Source organism: Sebastes fasciatus, chromosome 11 (assembly GCF_043250625.1).
Source record: "Sebastes fasciatus isolate fSebFas1 chromosome 11, fSebFas1.pri, whole genome shotgun sequence".
Taxonomy (NCBI): domain Eukaryota; kingdom Metazoa; phylum Chordata; class Actinopteri; order Perciformes; family Sebastidae; genus Sebastes; species Sebastes fasciatus.
This window is the reverse complement of record NC_133805.1, coordinates 147,923-165,000: the sequence shown is the minus strand read 5'-3', so window position 1 is coordinate 165,000 and position 17,078 is coordinate 147,923. Positions and strand designations below refer to the sequence as shown.

At 46.3% G+C, this 17,078-nt stretch overlaps 2 protein-coding genes and 1 long non-coding RNA gene across 3 annotated transcripts in view; 1 reads left to right on the top strand and 2 right to left on the bottom strand.

Annotated features, from left to right (window-relative positions):
• Positions 1-15,641, bottom strand: part of dnajc1 (DnaJ (Hsp40) homolog, subfamily C, member 1) — a 17,996-nt gene extending 2,355 nt beyond the window's left edge. The window contains 12 exon segments of the mRNA XM_074649769.1: positions 1,586-1,809; positions 1,812-2,006; positions 6,598-6,646; positions 6,857-6,976; positions 7,241-7,404; positions 8,476-8,560; positions 12,613-12,706; positions 12,786-12,883; positions 12,978-13,143; positions 13,852-13,898; positions 13,996-14,097; positions 15,285-15,641. Coding sequence (XP_074505870.1) covers positions 1,586-1,809; positions 1,812-2,006; positions 6,598-6,646; positions 6,857-6,976; positions 7,241-7,404; positions 8,476-8,560; positions 12,613-12,706; positions 12,786-12,883; positions 12,978-13,143; positions 13,852-13,898; positions 13,996-14,097; positions 15,285-15,425 — 1,485 coding nt within the window. The 5' untranslated portion in view covers positions 15,426-15,641.
• LOC141776314 (E3 ubiquitin-protein ligase RNF31) overlaps positions 1-17,078 on the bottom strand; it is a 115,441-nt gene that overhangs the window by 65,888 nt on the left and 32,475 nt on the right. The window lies entirely within an intron of this gene.
• Positions 10,931-11,454, top strand: LOC141776311 (uncharacterized). Its single transcript, XR_012595743.1, has 3 exons — positions 10,931-11,072; positions 11,124-11,157; positions 11,430-11,454. It is a non-coding gene; the product is annotated as an uncharacterized LOC141776311 (long non-coding RNA).

The window sequence follows — 17,078 nt, the reverse complement described above, 5'->3', positions numbered from 1 at the left end:
CAGGGGACGCCAGGGGAAGCTAGGGAACGCTAGGGGACACCAGGGGACGCCAGGGGAGGCTAGGGGACACCAGGGGACACCAGGGGAGGCTAGGGGACACCAGGGGAGGCTAGGGGACACCAGGGGACACCAGGGGAGGCTAGGGAACGCTAGGGGACACCAGGGGACGCCAGGGGAGGCTAGGGGACACCAGGGGACACCAGGGGACGCCAGGGGACGCCAGGGGACGCCAGGGGACGCCAGGGGACGCCAGGGGAGGCTAGGGGACACCAGGGGACACCAGGGGACGCCAGGGGAGGCTAGGGAACGCTAGGGGACACCAGTGGAGGCTAGGGAATGCTAGGGGACACCAGGGGACACCAGGGGACACCAGGGGAGGCTAGGGAACGCTAGGGGACACCAGTGGAGGCTAGGGAACGCTAGGGGACACCAGTGGAGGCTAGGGAACGCTAGGGGACACCAGTGGAGGCTAGGGAACGCTAGGGGACACCAGTGGAGGCTAGGGAACGCTAGGGGACACCAGGGGACGCCAGGGGAGGCTAGGGAACGCTAGGGGACACCAGGGGACGCCAGGGGACACCAGGGGAGGCTAGGGAACGCTAGGGGACACCAGGGGACGCCAGGGGAGGCTAGGGGACACCAGGGGACACCAGGGGACGCCAGGGGAGGCTAGGGAACGCTAGGGGACACCAGGGGACGCCAGGGGAGGCTAGGGGACACCAGGGGAGGCTAGGGAACGCTAGGGGACACCAGGGGACGCCAGGGGAGGCTAGGGGACACCAGGGGACACCAGGGGACGCCAGGGGACGCCAGGGGAGGCTAGGGAACGCTAGGGGACACCAGTGGAGGCTAGGGAACGCTAGGGGACACCAGTGGAGGCTAGGGAACGCTAGGGGACACCAGGGGACGCCAGGGGAGGCTAGGGAACGCTAGGGGACACCAGGGGACGCCAGGGGACACTAGGGGACTCAGGACTTGCTGCTCCACTCAACTGGCCGCTTCCCACTGGTGACGTACTCCATCATGGTGGAAGGCACCTGATTGGTTCCTGGTTCTCTGCTCGCCGTTTCAAACAGGAAACAACATGGCGGCCTGCTCCGTCCAAACAGGTCCCTTCTCTGAACCTCTTGACCTCGAGGACCCGTCCTGGAGCGGTCATCAGGATATTGATCTGGAGCGGTCTGCTGACCCAGACAGTCATCAGGTATGGATGATGATGTTGCTGCATTGTAATAAGTTATCAGCACGTCTCTAGAACATGAATCCCGCGTCACGCCAGCCTTCTGAGCTTCTGGGTTTTGTGGTTGGATTCTTCTCGTCACATCGGATCTCACTACCTCGGCCGAGCAGGTTGTGTGTTCGGTTCGGTTTGTTTGTCGGCAGGATGACAGTGGATCTAGCATGGGCCGAGGAAGAACCCGGTACGTTTAGGTCTGCGCTCTCTGACTGCCTCTCTAGTCGATTATAAACCCGTCTCATATGTTGGTTTAAAGAAGTTCAAACAATGAATCAATCAGAACCTCCAGATGGTCCTACCTGAAGGCGTTCTAGCGCCCCCTGCAGGTAGACCTGTCTCAGTCCTCACCTTGGTCTTCCCAGGGACCACCTTGGCCATGCGGTCCCAGCGCTCTGCGGTTCCTCTGGGGAACTGTTGCAGAGCGAGTTCCAGCAGTTTCTGTTGGTTCTGAGTCCAGATGGCGGGGTCCGCCTTCTCCCTGTTCTCCTGAGGCTCCGCCTCCTCCTCCTCCTCCACCCCCGCCGTCGGGTCAAAATCTCTCTGCCGACGACCTCTGACTTTCACCTCCCCCCCCCTGCTGCTGACTTCCTGTTCCTCCTCCTGATCGCCGGAGCTGCTTCATCCTCCTCCTCCTCCTCCTCCTCCTGCTCCTCCTCCTCCTGCTCCTCCTCACAGGCTGCCCCCTCTCTCTGAGTCATCAGCCTGTCAGCAACAGGAAGTGACCTCACAGGAAGAGGATGTCCCTTCAGATCTGACAGCTTCACCAGACCTGAAACACAGACACCAAGGTTAACTAGACCCGAGAGTAGAACCTTATGCTGAGAGTAGAACCTTATACTGATAGTAGAACCTTATACTGACAATAGAACCTTATACTGAGAGTAGAACCTTATGCTGAGAGTAGAACCTTATACTGTTAGTAGAACCTTATGCTGAGAGTAGAATCTTATACTGACAATAGAACCTTATACTGATAGTAGAACCTTATGCTGAGAGTAGAACCTTATACTGATAGTAGAACCTTATACTGACAATAGAACCTTATACTGAGAGTAGAACCTTATACTGACAATAGAACCTTATACTGATAGTAGAACCTTATACTGTTAGTAGAACCTTGGTAGAGCCTGATACTGATAGTAGAACCTTATACTGTTAGTAGAACCTCGGTAGAACCTGATACTGAGAGAAGAACCTTATACTGATAGTAGAACCTTGGTAGAACCTTATACTGAGAGAAGAACCTTATACTGATAGAAGAACCTTATACTGATAGTAGAACCTTGGTAGAACCTTATACTGAGAGAAGAACCGTATACGATAGTAGAACCTTATACTGATAATAGAACCTTATACTGATAGTAGAACCTTGGTAGAACCTGTTACTGAGAGAAGAACCTTATACTGATAGTAGAACCTTGGTAGAACCTTATACTGAGAGAAGAACCTTATACTGATAGAAGAACCTTATACTGATAGTAGAACCTTGGTAGAACCTGTTACTGAGAGAAGAACCTTATACTGATAGTAGAACCTTATACTGAGAGTAGAACCTTATACTGAGAGTAGAATCTTATACTGACAATAGAACCTTATACTGATAGTAGAACCTTATACTGAGAGTAGAACCTTATACTAAGAGTAGAATCTTATACTGACAATAGAACCTTATACTGATAGTAGAACCTTATACTGATAGTAGAACCTTGGTAGAACCTGATACTGATAGTAGAACCATATACTGTTAGTAGAACCTTGGTAGAACCTGATACTGAGAAAAGAACCTTATACTGATAGTAGAACCTTATACTGATAGTAGAATCTTATACTGTTAGTAGAAACTCGGTAGAACCTGATACTGAGAGAAGAACCTTATACTGATAGTAGAACCTTATACTGAGAGAAGAACCTTATACGATAGTAGAACCTTATACTGATAGTAGAACCTTATACTGTTAGTAGAACCTTATGCTGAGAGAAGAACCTTATACTGATAGTAGAACCTTATACTGATAGTAGAACCTTATACTGATAGTAGAACCTTGGTAGAACCTTATACTGAGAGTAGAACCTTATACTGACAATAGAACCTTATACTGATAGTAGAACCTTATACTGACAATAGAACCTTATACTGATAGTAGAACCGTATACTGTTAGTAGAACCTTATACTGAGAGTAGAATCTTATACTGATAATAGAATCTTATACTGATAGTAGAACCTTATGCTGAGAGTAGAACCTTATACTGATAGTAGAACCTTATACTGACAATAGAACCTTATACTGAGAGTAGAACCTTATACTGACAATAGAACCTTATACTGTTAGTAGAACCTTGGTAGAGCCTGATACTGATAGTAGAACCTTATACTGTTAGTAGAACCTCGGTAGAACCTGATACTGAGAGAAGAACCTTATACTGATAGTAGAACCTTGGTAGAACCTTATACTGAGAGAAGAACCTTATACTGATAGTAGAACCTTGGTAGAACCTTATACTGAGAGAAGAACCGTATACGATAGTAGAACCTTATACTGATAATAGAACCTTATACTGATAGTAGAACCTTGGTAGAACCTGTTACTGAGAGAAGAACCTTATACTGAGAGTAGAACCTTATACTGAGAGTAGAATCTTATACTGACAATAGAACCTTATACTGATAGTAGAACCTTATACTGAGAGTAGAACCTTATACTGAGAGTAGAATCTTATACTGACAATAGAACCTTATACTGATAGTAGAACCTTATACTGAGAGTAGAACCTTATACTGAGAGTAGAATCTTATACTGACAATAGAACCTTATACTGATAGTAGAACCTTATACTGATAGTAGAACCTTGGTAGAACCTGATACTGATAGTAGAACCATATACTGTTAGTAGAACCTTGGTAGAACCTGATACTGAGAAAAGAACCTTATACTGATAGTAGAACCTTATACTGACAATAGAACCTTATACTGAGAGTAGAACCTTATGCTGAGAGTAGAACCTTATACTGTTAGTAGAACCTTATGCTGAGAGTAGAATCTTATACTGACAATAGAACCTTATACTGATAGTAGAACCTTATGCTGAGAGTAGAACCTTATACTGATAGTAGAACCTTATACTGACAATAGAACCTTATACTGAGAGTAGAACCTTATACTGACAATAGAACCTTATACTGATAGTAGAACCTTATACTGTTAGTAGAACCTTGGTAGAGCCTGATACTGATAGTAGAACCTTATACTGTTAGTAGGACCTCGGTAGAACCTGATACTGAGAGAAGAACCTTATACTGATAGTAGAACCTTGGTAGAACCTTATACTGAGAGAAGAACCTTATACTGATAGAAGAACCTTATACTGATAGTAGAACCTTGGTAGAACCTTATACTGAGAGAAGAACCGTATACGATAGTAGAACCTTATACTGATAATAGAACCTTATACTGATAGTAGAACCTTGGTAGAACCTGTTACTGAGAGAAGAACCTTATACTGATAGTAGAACCTTGGTAGAACCTTATACTGAGAGAAGAACCTTATACTGATAGAAGAACCTTATACTGATAGTAGAACCTTGGTAGAACCTGTTACTGAGAGAAGAACCTTATACTGATAGTAGAACCTTATACTGAGAGTAGAACCTTATACTGAGAGTAGAATCTTATACTGACAATAGAACCTTATACTGATAGTAGAACCTCATACTGAGAGTAGAACCTTATACTGAGAGTAGAATCTTATACTGACAATAGAACCTTATACTGATAGTAGAACCTTATACTGATAGTAGAACCTTGGTAGAACCTGATACTGATAGTAGAACCATATACTGTTAGTAGAACCTTGGTAGAACCTGATACTGAGAAAAGAACCTTATACTGATAGTAGAACCTTATACTGATAGTAGAATCTTATACTGTTAGTAGAAACTCGGTAGAACCTGATACTGAGAGAAGAACCTTATACTGATAGTAGAACCTTATACTGAGAGAAGAACCTTATACGATAGTAGAAACTTATACTGATAGTAGAACCTTATACTCTTAGTAGAATCTCGGTAGAACCTGATACTGAGAGAAGAACCTTATACTGATAGTAGAACCTTATACTGAGAGAAGAACCTTATACGATAGTAGAACCTTATACTGATAGTAGAACCTTATACTGTTAGTAGAACCTTATGCTGAGAGAAGAACCTTATACTGATAGTAGAACCTTATACTGATAGTAGAACCTTGGTAGAACCTTATACTGAGAGTAGAACCTTATACTGACAATAGAACCTTATACTGATAGTAGAACCTTATACTGACAATAGAACCTTATACTGATAGTAGAACCGTATACTGTTAGTAGAACCTTATACTGAGAGTAGAATCTTATACTAATAATAGAATCTTATACTGATAGTAGAACCTTATGCTGAGAGTAGAACCTTATACTGATAGTAGAACCTTATACTGACAATAGAACCTTATACTGAGAGTAGAACCTTATACTGACAATATAACCTTATACTGTTAGTAGAACCTTGGTAGAGCCTGATACTGATAGTAGAACCTTATACTGTTAGTAGAACCTCGGTAGAACCTGATACTGAGAGAAGAACCTTATACTGATAGTAGAACCTTGGTAGAACCTTATACTGAGAGAAGAACCTTATACTGATAGTAGAACCTTGGTAGAACCTTATACTGAGAGAAGAACCGTATACGATAGTAGAACCTTATACTGATAATAGAACCTTATACTGATAGTAGAACCTTGGTAGAACCTGTTACTGAGAGAAGAACCTTATACTGAGAGTAGAACCTTATACTGAGAGTAGAATCTTATACTGACAATAGAACCTTATACTGATAGTAGAACCTTATACTGAGAGTAGAACCTTATACTGTGAGTAGAATCTTATACTGACAATAGAACCTTATACTGATAGTAGAACCTTATACTGAGAGTAGAACCTTATACTGAGAGTAGAATCTTATACTGACAATAGAACCTTATACTGATAGTAGAACCTTATACTGATAGTAGAACCTTGGTAGAACCTGATACTGATAGTAGAACCATATACTGTTAGTAGAACCTTGGTAGAACCTGATACTGAGAAAAGAACCTTATACTGATAGTAGAACCTTATACTGAGAGAAGAACCTTATACGATAGTAGAACCTTATACTGTTAGTAGAACCTTATGCTGAGAGAAGAACCTTATACTGATAGTAGAACCTTATACTGATAGTAGAACCTTATACTGATAGTAGAACCTTGGTAGAACCTTATACCGAGAGTAGAACCCGATACAGGCAGTAGAACCTGATATAGGCAGTAGAACCACAGTAGAGTTTACCTGAGGTGTGGCTCACGTTGTCTTTCGCCTGTTTGACTTTAGTCGTCACCTGTAGAAGGAAACAGATTCAGTCAGTTTCTGATGTCGAGGAACCGTCAACATTTAATATTTGTTCTGTTTCAGATGGACATCAGGTTCCTCTCTGTGTGTCCAGGTCCAGGTCCAGGTCATTCTGGATAAGTACCTGAGTCTACGGGACACTGTGAACCTGATGTCCATCGCCCCGCCCCAGTATGGTCTAAAACCAGGAGACACTCACATCGGTCACCGATCTTCCCAGTTCATGAGCGATCTTCTCCCAGCGACCCGGAGTTCCTCCAGGGAATTTAACCATCAACCTACTGAGGAGGCTGAGCTCGTCCTCCGTCCAGTCTGAAGCCTGAGGACACAAACACAGAGACATCTGTCCAGCTGTCTCTCACACCTGTACTTCAGTCCAGTCTGAGGACAGCCTGAGGACAGCCTGAGGACAGCCTGAGGACAGCCTGAGGGCAGCCTGAGGGCAGTCTGAACACAGACTGAGGACAGTCTGAGGACAGCTAGACTCTCGTTGTGATGTCTTTAGTCTTACTACAGCAGGACTCGTTCAGAGTAACATCAGAGTAACATCAGAGTAATCAGAGTAACATCAGAGTAATCAGACCTTCTTCTTGGCAGCTCTGCGGTCCTGCAGCCAGTCGTCCATCTGGTCCTCGATGTCCTCGATGGACGTGTCCTGGTCGTAGCTCTGGCAGGTCGGGTTCTCTGATGATAGCTCATAAACAGGAAACTCCACCTTGGGCTTCTTGACCTTCGGCCTCTTCTCTCCTGAACGGAGGACAGACAGGAAGTTAGACGACGTGGTCGGATCAGGGACGGAGCTCTGAGTCTGGACCGGTCTGAACCCAGTAGATCAGATGATACCTCTGAGTCTGGACCGGTCTAAACCCAGTAGATCAGATGATACCTCTGAGTCTGGACCGGTCTAAACCCAGTAGATCAGATGATACCTCTGAGTCTGGACCGGTCTGGACCCAGTAGATCAGATGATCCCTCTGAGTCTGGACCGGTCTGGACCCAGTAGACCAGATGATCCCTCTGAGTCTGGACCGGTCTGAACCCAGTAGACCAGATGATCCCTCTGAGTCTGGACCGGTCTGAACCCAGTAGACCAGATGATCCCTCTGAGTCTGGACCGGTCTGAACCCAGTAGACCAGATGATCCCTCTGAGTCTGGACCGGTCTAAACCCAGTAGATCAGATGATACCTCTGAGTCTGGACCGGTCTAAACCCAGTAGATCAGATGATACCTCTGAGTCTGGACCGGTCTAAACCCAGTAGATCAGATGATACCTCTGAGTCTGGACCGGTCTGGACCCAGTAGATCAGATGATCCCTCTGAGTCTGGACCGGTCTGGACCCAGTAGACCAGATGGTCCCTCTGAGTCTGGACCGGTCTGAACCCAGTAGACCAGATGATCCCTCTGAGTCTGGACCGGTCTGAACCCAGTAGATCAGATGATCCCTCTGAGTCTGGACCGGTCTGAACCCAGTAGACCAGATGATCCCTCTGAGTCTGGACCGGTCTAAACCCAGTAGATCAGATGATACCTCTGAGTCTGGACCGGTCTAAACCCAGTAGATCAGATGATACCTCTGAGTCTGGACCGGTCTGGACCCAGTAGATCAGATGATCCCTCTGAGTCTGGACCGGTCTGGACCCAGTAGACCAGATGGTCCCTCTGAGTCTGGACCGGTCTGAACCCAGTAGACCAGATGATCCCTCTGAGTCTGGACCGGTCTGAACCCAGTAGATCAGATGATCCCTCTGAGTCTGGACCGGTCTGAACCCAGTAGATCAGATGATACCTCTGAGCCACGAGACCAGAACTACTTACTGGGGACAACTTCCTGTTCAGCTTCAGCTTCTTCTCTCTGCTGCTGTTTCATCTGCTGGTAGTCCTCATAGTACTGCTTCACCTCCTGCAACACACAGAGACCAGGACTAAGACCAGGACTAAGACCAGCACCAGGGTCAGGACTAAGACCAACACCAGGACCAGAACTCCGTTTCAGTTTAACTCCGAGTTAAGTTTGTGTGTGCTGAACATAAAAAGCTCCATGGCAAGAGGTAGCCTCCGTTAGAACCGTAGAGATGCTAACGGGTAGCCTCCGTTAGAACCTTAGAGACGCTAACGGGTAGCCTCCGTTAGAACCGTAGAGATGCTAACGGGTAGCCTCCGTTAGAACCTTAGAGACGCTAACGGGTAGCCTCCGTTAGAACCGTAGAGATGCTAACGGGTAGCCTCCGTTAGAACCTTAGAGACGCTAACGGGTAGCCTCCGTTAGAACCGTAGAGACGCTAACGGGTAGCCTCCTTTAGAACCGTAGAGATGCTAACGGGTAGCCTCCGTTAGAACCTTAGAGACGCTAACGGGTAGCCTCCGTTAGAACCTTAGAGACGCTAACGGGTAGCCTCCGTTAGAACCGTAGAGATGCTAACGGGTATCCTCCGTTAGAACCGTAGAGATGCTAACGGGTAGCCTCCGTTAGAACCTTAGAGACGCTAACGGGTAGCCTCCGTTAGAACCGTAGAGATGCTAACGGGTAGCCTCCGTTAGAACCTTAGAGACGCTAACGGGTAGCCTCCGTTAGAACCGTAGAGATGCTAACGGGTAGCCTCCGTTAGAACCTTAGAGACGCTAACGGGTAGCCTCCGTTAGAACCGTAGAGACGCTAACGGGTAGCCTCCTTTAGAACCGTAGAGATGCTAACGGGTAGCCTCCGTTAGAACCTTAGAGACGCTAACGGGTAGCCTCCGTTAGAACCTTAGAGACGCTAACGGGTAGCCTCCGTTAGAACCGTAGAGATGCTAACGGGTAGCCTCCGTTAGAACCTTAGAGACGCTAACGGGTAGCCTCCGTTAGAACCTTAGAGACGCTAACGGGTAGCCTCCGTTAGAACCGTAGAGATGCTAACGGGTAGCCTCCGTTAGAACCTTAGAGACGCTAACGGGTAGCCTCCGTTAGAACCGTAGAGATGCTAACGGGTAGCCTCCGTTAGAACCTTAGAGACGCTAACGGGTAGCCTCCGTTAGAACTTTAGAGACGCTAACGGGTAGCCTCCGTTAGAACCGTAGAGATGGCACAGACTGAAGGAACAACATGGAGCCGCTACCTGCAGGTATAGGCATTGGGGTTGGGTGCAGTGTGTGCCGGGCGGCAGGCAAAGTCTGGGTTCTAGGTGTGCTGACCCCCGGCATCGCAGACCGGCTCTAGGTACGTAGAACGTCACCTCTCTGGTGGGGAAGGAACCGGAGCTGCTGCGGAAGGTGGAGCGGTGTCAACTAGATATAGTTGGGCTCACCTCCACGCATAGCTCTAGTTCTGGAACCAATCTCCTGGAGAGGGGACGGACTCTCGGGTGAGAGGCGCCGGGCGGGTGAGGCGCCGGGCGGGTGAGAGGCGCCGGGCGGGTGTGGGGAGTTCCCCCCGGAGAACCAGACGGTCGCCTCTCTGCGACTACGAGTCTCTGACTGCCGTTTGTGCTTATGCACCAAACGGCAGTCAGAGTACCCGACCCTCTCCGAGTCTCTGGCCGGCGTCCAGTATATTCAACTCTATTTATTTTTGTATAGCGTCAAATCACAACAGAAGTTATCTCAAGACGCTTTATATATAGAGCAGGTCTATGACCGTACACCAGAGTTTAGAGACCCAACAAGATCCACCAAGATCCACCAAGATCCACCAAGCGTGCTGTGGCCAGGAGAAACCTGGAGCAGAACCGGGCTCTGGGTGGGCAGCCATCTGCTGAGACCGGCTTGGGGGGAGAAAGAAAGAAAGAAAGAAAGAAAGAAAGAAAGAAAGAAAGAGAGAGAGAGAGAGAGAGAGAGAGAGAGAAGCAGCCACAATAGCAGCCTAGCAGCTGTAATAGCTAATACAAGTAGGACTGATAACACAAAACCAATAGTGGTGGATGGAAAGAGTGATAATACAACTATCGGATCGGAATTGATGTCATTGGGTCGTCCTCAGACGGGCTTTCAAGTGGAGCTTCCAGCTGTCTCAGTCCACCATACATCTGGCTAGCTCGCCAGCACTGTCCAGCATCTACTCAGTACGTCCATGTGTGTTGGTGTGGGACGTCCCTGCGATCGATGCCCGTGCGTTGGTTCCCGCAGCATCAGCATGCTTGCTGGGAGTTCTTGATGTCTTTGGCAGTGACCGAGAAGTGTTATTCTCCAGGCTGCCACTCTGTCACTAAGCCTTGGTAGTCCCCCCGTTAGCCTTGGTAGTCCCCCCGTTAGCCTCGGTAGTCCCCCCGTTAGCCTTGGTAGTCCCTCGTACAGACGGAATTAATTAATGATGGTAGCAGTTGGTGTCAAGCAGGCAGCGGACGCTGCAGCATATGCAGCCACAATCCAGGTGACATCCAGATCCAGGTGAAACCCCGCTCCAGGTGTACCCCTGCTCCAGGTATAACCTCGCTCCAGGTGTAACCCCGCTCCAGGTGTACCCCTGCTCCAGGTATAACCTCGCTCCAGGTATAACCTCGCTCCAGGTGTAACCCCGCTCCAGGTATAACCCCGCTCCAGGTGTACCCCTGCTCCAGGTATAACCTCGCTCCAGGTGTAACCCCGCTCCAGGTATAACCCCGCTCCAGGTGTACCCCTGCTCCAGGTATAACCTCGCTCCAGGTGTAACCCCGCTCCAGGTATAACCTCGCTCCAGGTGTAACCCCGCTCCAGGTATAACCTCGCTCCAGGTGTAACCCCGCTCCAGGTATAACCTCGCTCCAGGTGTAACCCCACTCCAGGTGTAACCCCGTTCCAGGTGTAACCCCGCTCAAGGTGTAACCCCGCTCCATGGTTACCTGCGAGACACAAGGAGGCACAAGGACTCCCGGGAAGGAATGAAATTACTTGGTACCAGAACACCCTACGCCAACGATCCAGAATCGACTTTGTGGTCACATCATCAGATCTGCGGCTGGTTGTTTTGGACACTCGGGTGAAGAGAGGAGCAGAGCTGTCAACTGATCACCATCTGGTGGTGAGTTGGATCAGATGGAGGGGGGAGGCTGCCGGACAGACCTGGTAAACCCAAACGTGTAGTGAGGGTGAACTGAGAACGTCCGGCTGAGGCTCCTGTCTGTGAGGGACATAGAATCTGAGTGGGCCATGTTCAGAGCTTCCATTGTGGAAGCGGCTGCTAGGAGTTGTGGCCAGAAGGTCGTCGGTGCCTGTCGTGGCGGCAACCTAAGAACCGGAGGAAGGACGTCAAGCTGAAGAAGGATGCCTCTTCAGCCTCAAGGAAGTTCTGGCAAACCGTTAGATGACTCAGAAAAGGAGGGATTGACTCAGGCTGTGATCAGCAGGGGAGGAGAACTCTGGACCCGGACTAGGGATATCGTCGAACGGTGGAAGGAGCACTTTGAGGAACTCCTGAACCCGCGAGAGCTGCGTCTGCATGCTCCGCACAAAGTCAACACGTTTCTGGTGGTCGTCGGCCTCCGCCAGGGTTGTCCCTGTTCACGATCCTGTTTGGGATTGTCATGGACAGGATCTCAATGCACAGGTAGCGTACCTGGACAGTCTGGGGCAGGGTCTTGATGGACATGTAAACAAATGGACAGGTAGCGTACCTGGACAGTCTGGGGCAGGTTCTCGATGGACAGGTAAACAGATGGACAGGTAGCGTACCTGGACAGTCTGGGGCAGGGTCTTGATGGACAGGTAAACAGATGGACAGGTAGCATACCTGGACTGTCTGGGGCAGGGTCTTGATGGACAGGTAAACAGATGGACAGGTAGCGTACCTGGACAGTCTGGGGCAGGGTCTTGATGGACAGTCTGGGGCAGTTTCTCGATGGACAGGTAAACAGATGGACAGGTAGCATACCTGGACAGTCTGGGGCAGGTTCTCGATGGACAGGTAAACAGATGGACAGGTAGCGTACCTGGACAGTCTGGGGCAGGGTCTTCATGGACAGGTAAACAGATGGACAGGTAAACAGATGGACAGGTAGCGTACCTGGACAGTCTGGGGCAGGTTCTTGATGGACAGATAGAGCCAGATGCTCAGCTTCAGAGGGAGGATGTCCTGCCAGTGTGGACGATCGTGAACTCTGAAACAACAAACACACAAACAATAACAAACACCAACCAACCAAACAAACAGGAAGTCCAGTGATGTCACCGCGGTACCTTTCGGTCCGGTCCTGGCCAATACACCTGAGCTCCTCTGGAGGTCTGGAGCTCAGCTTCTTTTTCTTCTCCTTTTTCTTCTTACTCAGCAGCTCGTCCTAGAAACACGGAGGACTCATCATCACATCACATGACCAGGTCTGCTTTGATTGGCTGTACGAGTGCCTGCTGTGTTCTGATTGGCTGTCTCACCAGCTGTTTCTCCAGGTAGATGGACCAGATAACAGCGTAGTGTCCCACAGTGAGGATGAGGAAGACGAGGAAGGCCAGCTCAGCATTACTCATCTTCCTCACTCGTCTGTAGTAGAAGACCGGCTGCCGCCAATCAGGAAGCCCGTTTTCCAGGATGTCATCATACCTGCACACACATAAAAACTTTATTTATACAGCACTAATGACAAGCACTGCAGAGTCCTAAAAACTTTATTTATACAGCACTAATGACAAGCACTGCAGAGTCCTAAAAACTTTATTTATACAACACTAAGGACAAGCACTGCAGAGTCCTAAAAACTTTATTTATACAACACTAAGGACAAGCACTGCAGAGTCCTAAAAACTTTATTTATACAACACTAATGACAAGCACTGCAGAGTCCTAAAAACTTTATTTATACAGCACTAATGACAAGCACTGCAGAGTCCTAAAAACTTTATTTATACAGCACTAATGACAAGCACTGCAGAGTCCTAAAAACTTTATTTATACAACACTAAGGACAAGCACTGCAGAGTCCTAAAAACTTTATTTATACAACACTAATGACAAGCACTGCAGAGTCCTAAAAACTTTATTTATACAACACTAAGGACAAGCACTGCAGAGTCCTAAAAACTTTATTTATACAACACTAAGGACAAGCACGCAGAGTCCTAAAAACTTTATTTATACAGCACTAAGGACAAGCACTGCAGAGTCCTAAAAACTTTATTTATACAACACTAAGGACAAGCACCGCAGAGTCCTAAAAACTTTATTTATACAACACTAAGGACAAGCACGCAGAGTCCTAAAAACTTTATTTATACAGCACTAATGACAAGCAGAGAAACAGGTGAGACTCACCTGTGTCGTCTCTCTTCGTCCTTCAGGACTTCATAAATGGCCACAAGCTGAAAATAAAACCACAAAGAATGAAATTGAAATTGAAAGAAGAAGCAGAAGAAGAGGAAGATGGAGAAGAAGCAGAAGAAGAAGAGTGTTGCTCACCTGTCTGAACTGAGTTTCAGCATTTTCATCTTTGTTCTTGTCAGGATGCAGAGAGAGAGACAGCCGTCGATACGCCTTCTTTATCTCTGCTGGAGACGCATCCTGAGACAGAGAGACACAGAGACAGAGAGACAGAGAGACACAGAGACAGAGACACAGAGACAGAGACACAGAGACAGAGAGACAGAGAGACAGAGAGACACAGAGACAGAGAGACAGAAAACAGAGAGAGAGAGAGACAGAAACACAGAGAGACAGACAGAGAGACAGAGACACAGAGACAGAGAGACAGAGAGACAGAAAACAGAGAGAGAGAGAGAGACACAGAAACACAGAGAGACAGACCGAGAGACAGAGAGACACAGAGACAGAGAGACAGAGAGACACAGAGACAGAGACACAGAGAGACACAGAGACAGAGAGACAGAAAACAGAGAGAGAGAGAGACAGAAACACAGAGAGACAGACAGAGAGACAGAGACACAGAGACAGAGAGACAGAGAGACAGAAAACAGAGAGAGAGAGAGAGACACAGAAACACAGAGAGACAGACAGAGAGACAGAGAGACACAGAGACACAGAGACACAGAGACAGAGAGACAGAAAACAGAGAGAGAGAGAGACAGAAACACAGAGAGAGAGAGACAGAGAGACAGAAACACAGAGAGAGAGAGACAGAGAGACAGAAACACAGAGACAGACAGAGAGACAGAGAGAGACAGAAAACAGAGAGAGAGAGACAGAGAGAGACAGACAGAGAGACAGAGACACAGAGACAGACAGAGAGACAGAGACACAGAGACAGACAGAGAGACAGAGAGAGAGACAGACTCATAAATATTTTCTCAACACAAACTGAGCCAGTCAACTTTGCTTGCCTGCAATGATGATAATAATAATAATAATAATAATAATGATATGAACAGCCTGCGGGTGAGTTAACTTTAATAATAATAATAATAAGCTGGGCTAGCTGTTAGCTCCTGTGTGTGTGCGTGGCACTAGCAGCTAGCTGTTAGCATCAGCAGGTAACCATGGAGACAGGTAGCATTAGATGTTAGCAGTAGCTGTTAGCTGTTAGCTACCTGGTCCAGAGACAGTAAGCTGTTAGCATTAGCATTAGCAGTAGCATTAGCAGTAGCATTAGCATTAGCAGTAGCATTAGCATTAGCAGTAGCTACCTGGTCCAGAGACAGGAAGCTGTTAGCATTAGCATTAGCAGTAGCATTAGCAGTAGCATTAGCATTAGCATTAGCATTAGCATTAGCATTAGCATTAGCAGTAGCTACCTGGTCCAGGGACAGGAAGGTGTAGAAGTTGATCTGGATCTCCTCCACCAGGTCCAGCAGCTCCAGATCCGGTCCCAGGTCCCAGGCTGCCAGAGGGACCAGAGAGACCAGCAGGCTCAGCAGGACCAGCAGGGACCCCATCAGTACACCCGGAGCAGAGCAGGTTCAGGTTCAGGTTCAGGGTCTGGGTCTGGGTCTGGTTCTGGTTCAGGTTCTGGGTCAGGTTCAGGTTCTGGTTCTGGTTCTGGTTCTGGGTCTGGTTCTGTGATTAGAGACTCTGCTGCTCTGCTCCGACACCACCGGAACATCCGGTTTCTGCTTCTTCTGCTGCTGCTTTACGGCAGACAGCATCCGGCGGGAAGGCGCGTCACCGCCACCTGCTGGTGGCGTTAATACTAACATGAAGATATTAATAATTATTATAGTGTGGCAGTATATTAACATTAAGCAGAAAAAACACTTGGAATGACCTTTAGAAATAAACACTTGGAATGACCTGCAGAGAAAAACACTTGGAATGACCTGTAGAAATAAACACTTGGAATGACCTGCAGAAAAAAAAACTTTTGAATGACCTGCAGAAAAAACACTTTGTATGACCTGCAGAAAAAAACAATTTGAATGACCTGCAGAGAAAAACACTTGGAATGACCTGTAGAAATAAACACTTGGAATGACCTGCAGAAAAAAACATATTGAATGACCTGCAGAAAAAAACACTTTGCATGACCTGCAGAAAAAAAACACTTTGAATGACCTGCAGAAAAAACACTTTGAATGACCTGCAGAAAAAAACATTTTGAATGATCTCCAGAAAAAAAACACTTTGAATGACCTGCAGAAAAAAACACTTTGTATGACCTGCAGAAAAAAACATATTGAATGACCTGTAGAAATAAACACTTGGAATGACCTGCAGAAAAAAACATATTGAATGACCTGCAGAAAAAAACACTTTGAATGACCTGCAGAAAAAAACTTATTGAATGATCTGCAGAAAAAAACACTTTGAAGGACCAGCAGAAATAAACACTTGGAATGACCTGCAGAAAAAAAAACTTTTGAATGACCTGCAGAAAAAACACTTTGAATAACCTGCAGAAAAAAACATATTGATTGACCTGCAGAAAATAACACTCTGAATGACCTGCAGAAAAAAACACTTTGAATGACCTGCAGAAAAAAACATTTTGAATGATTTCTTTAATTTTGATATGCTTTTCTTCATTGTAAAACATTACCTCACATTTAATGTAAAATTACATTTAAAATCTATACAAATACAATGAATTGTCATTAAACCATAATATTCATGTAACATTAAATTATGGTCAGTTATTTGTAATTTTAAGGTTAAACCTTACAGACATTTAATTGTTTTATGTTAATAAAAAACATTTCCTGAAAAATAACCTTTTTGTTTTTTTGTTTTTTTTTAATTTTGCAATGTTCCTTGTTTGAAGATGTTTCGATAAAAACGTTTAAAATATAAAATAAATTGAACCTAAATGAGGCAACACCGTGATAAGTTCAACAAACTCTTTAATTTACACAAGATTCGTCCCTTTTAATGATGTAATATTGACTTTAAAATCCCTCTAATTTACCCATTATTAATGATGAAATATTGACTATAAATCCCTCTAATTTACCCATTATTAATGGTGTAATATTGACTATAAATCCCTCTAATTTACCCATTATTAATGGTGTAATATTGACTATAAATCCCTCTAATTTAACCATTATTAATGATGCAATATTGACTGTAAATCCCTCTAATTTACCCATTAT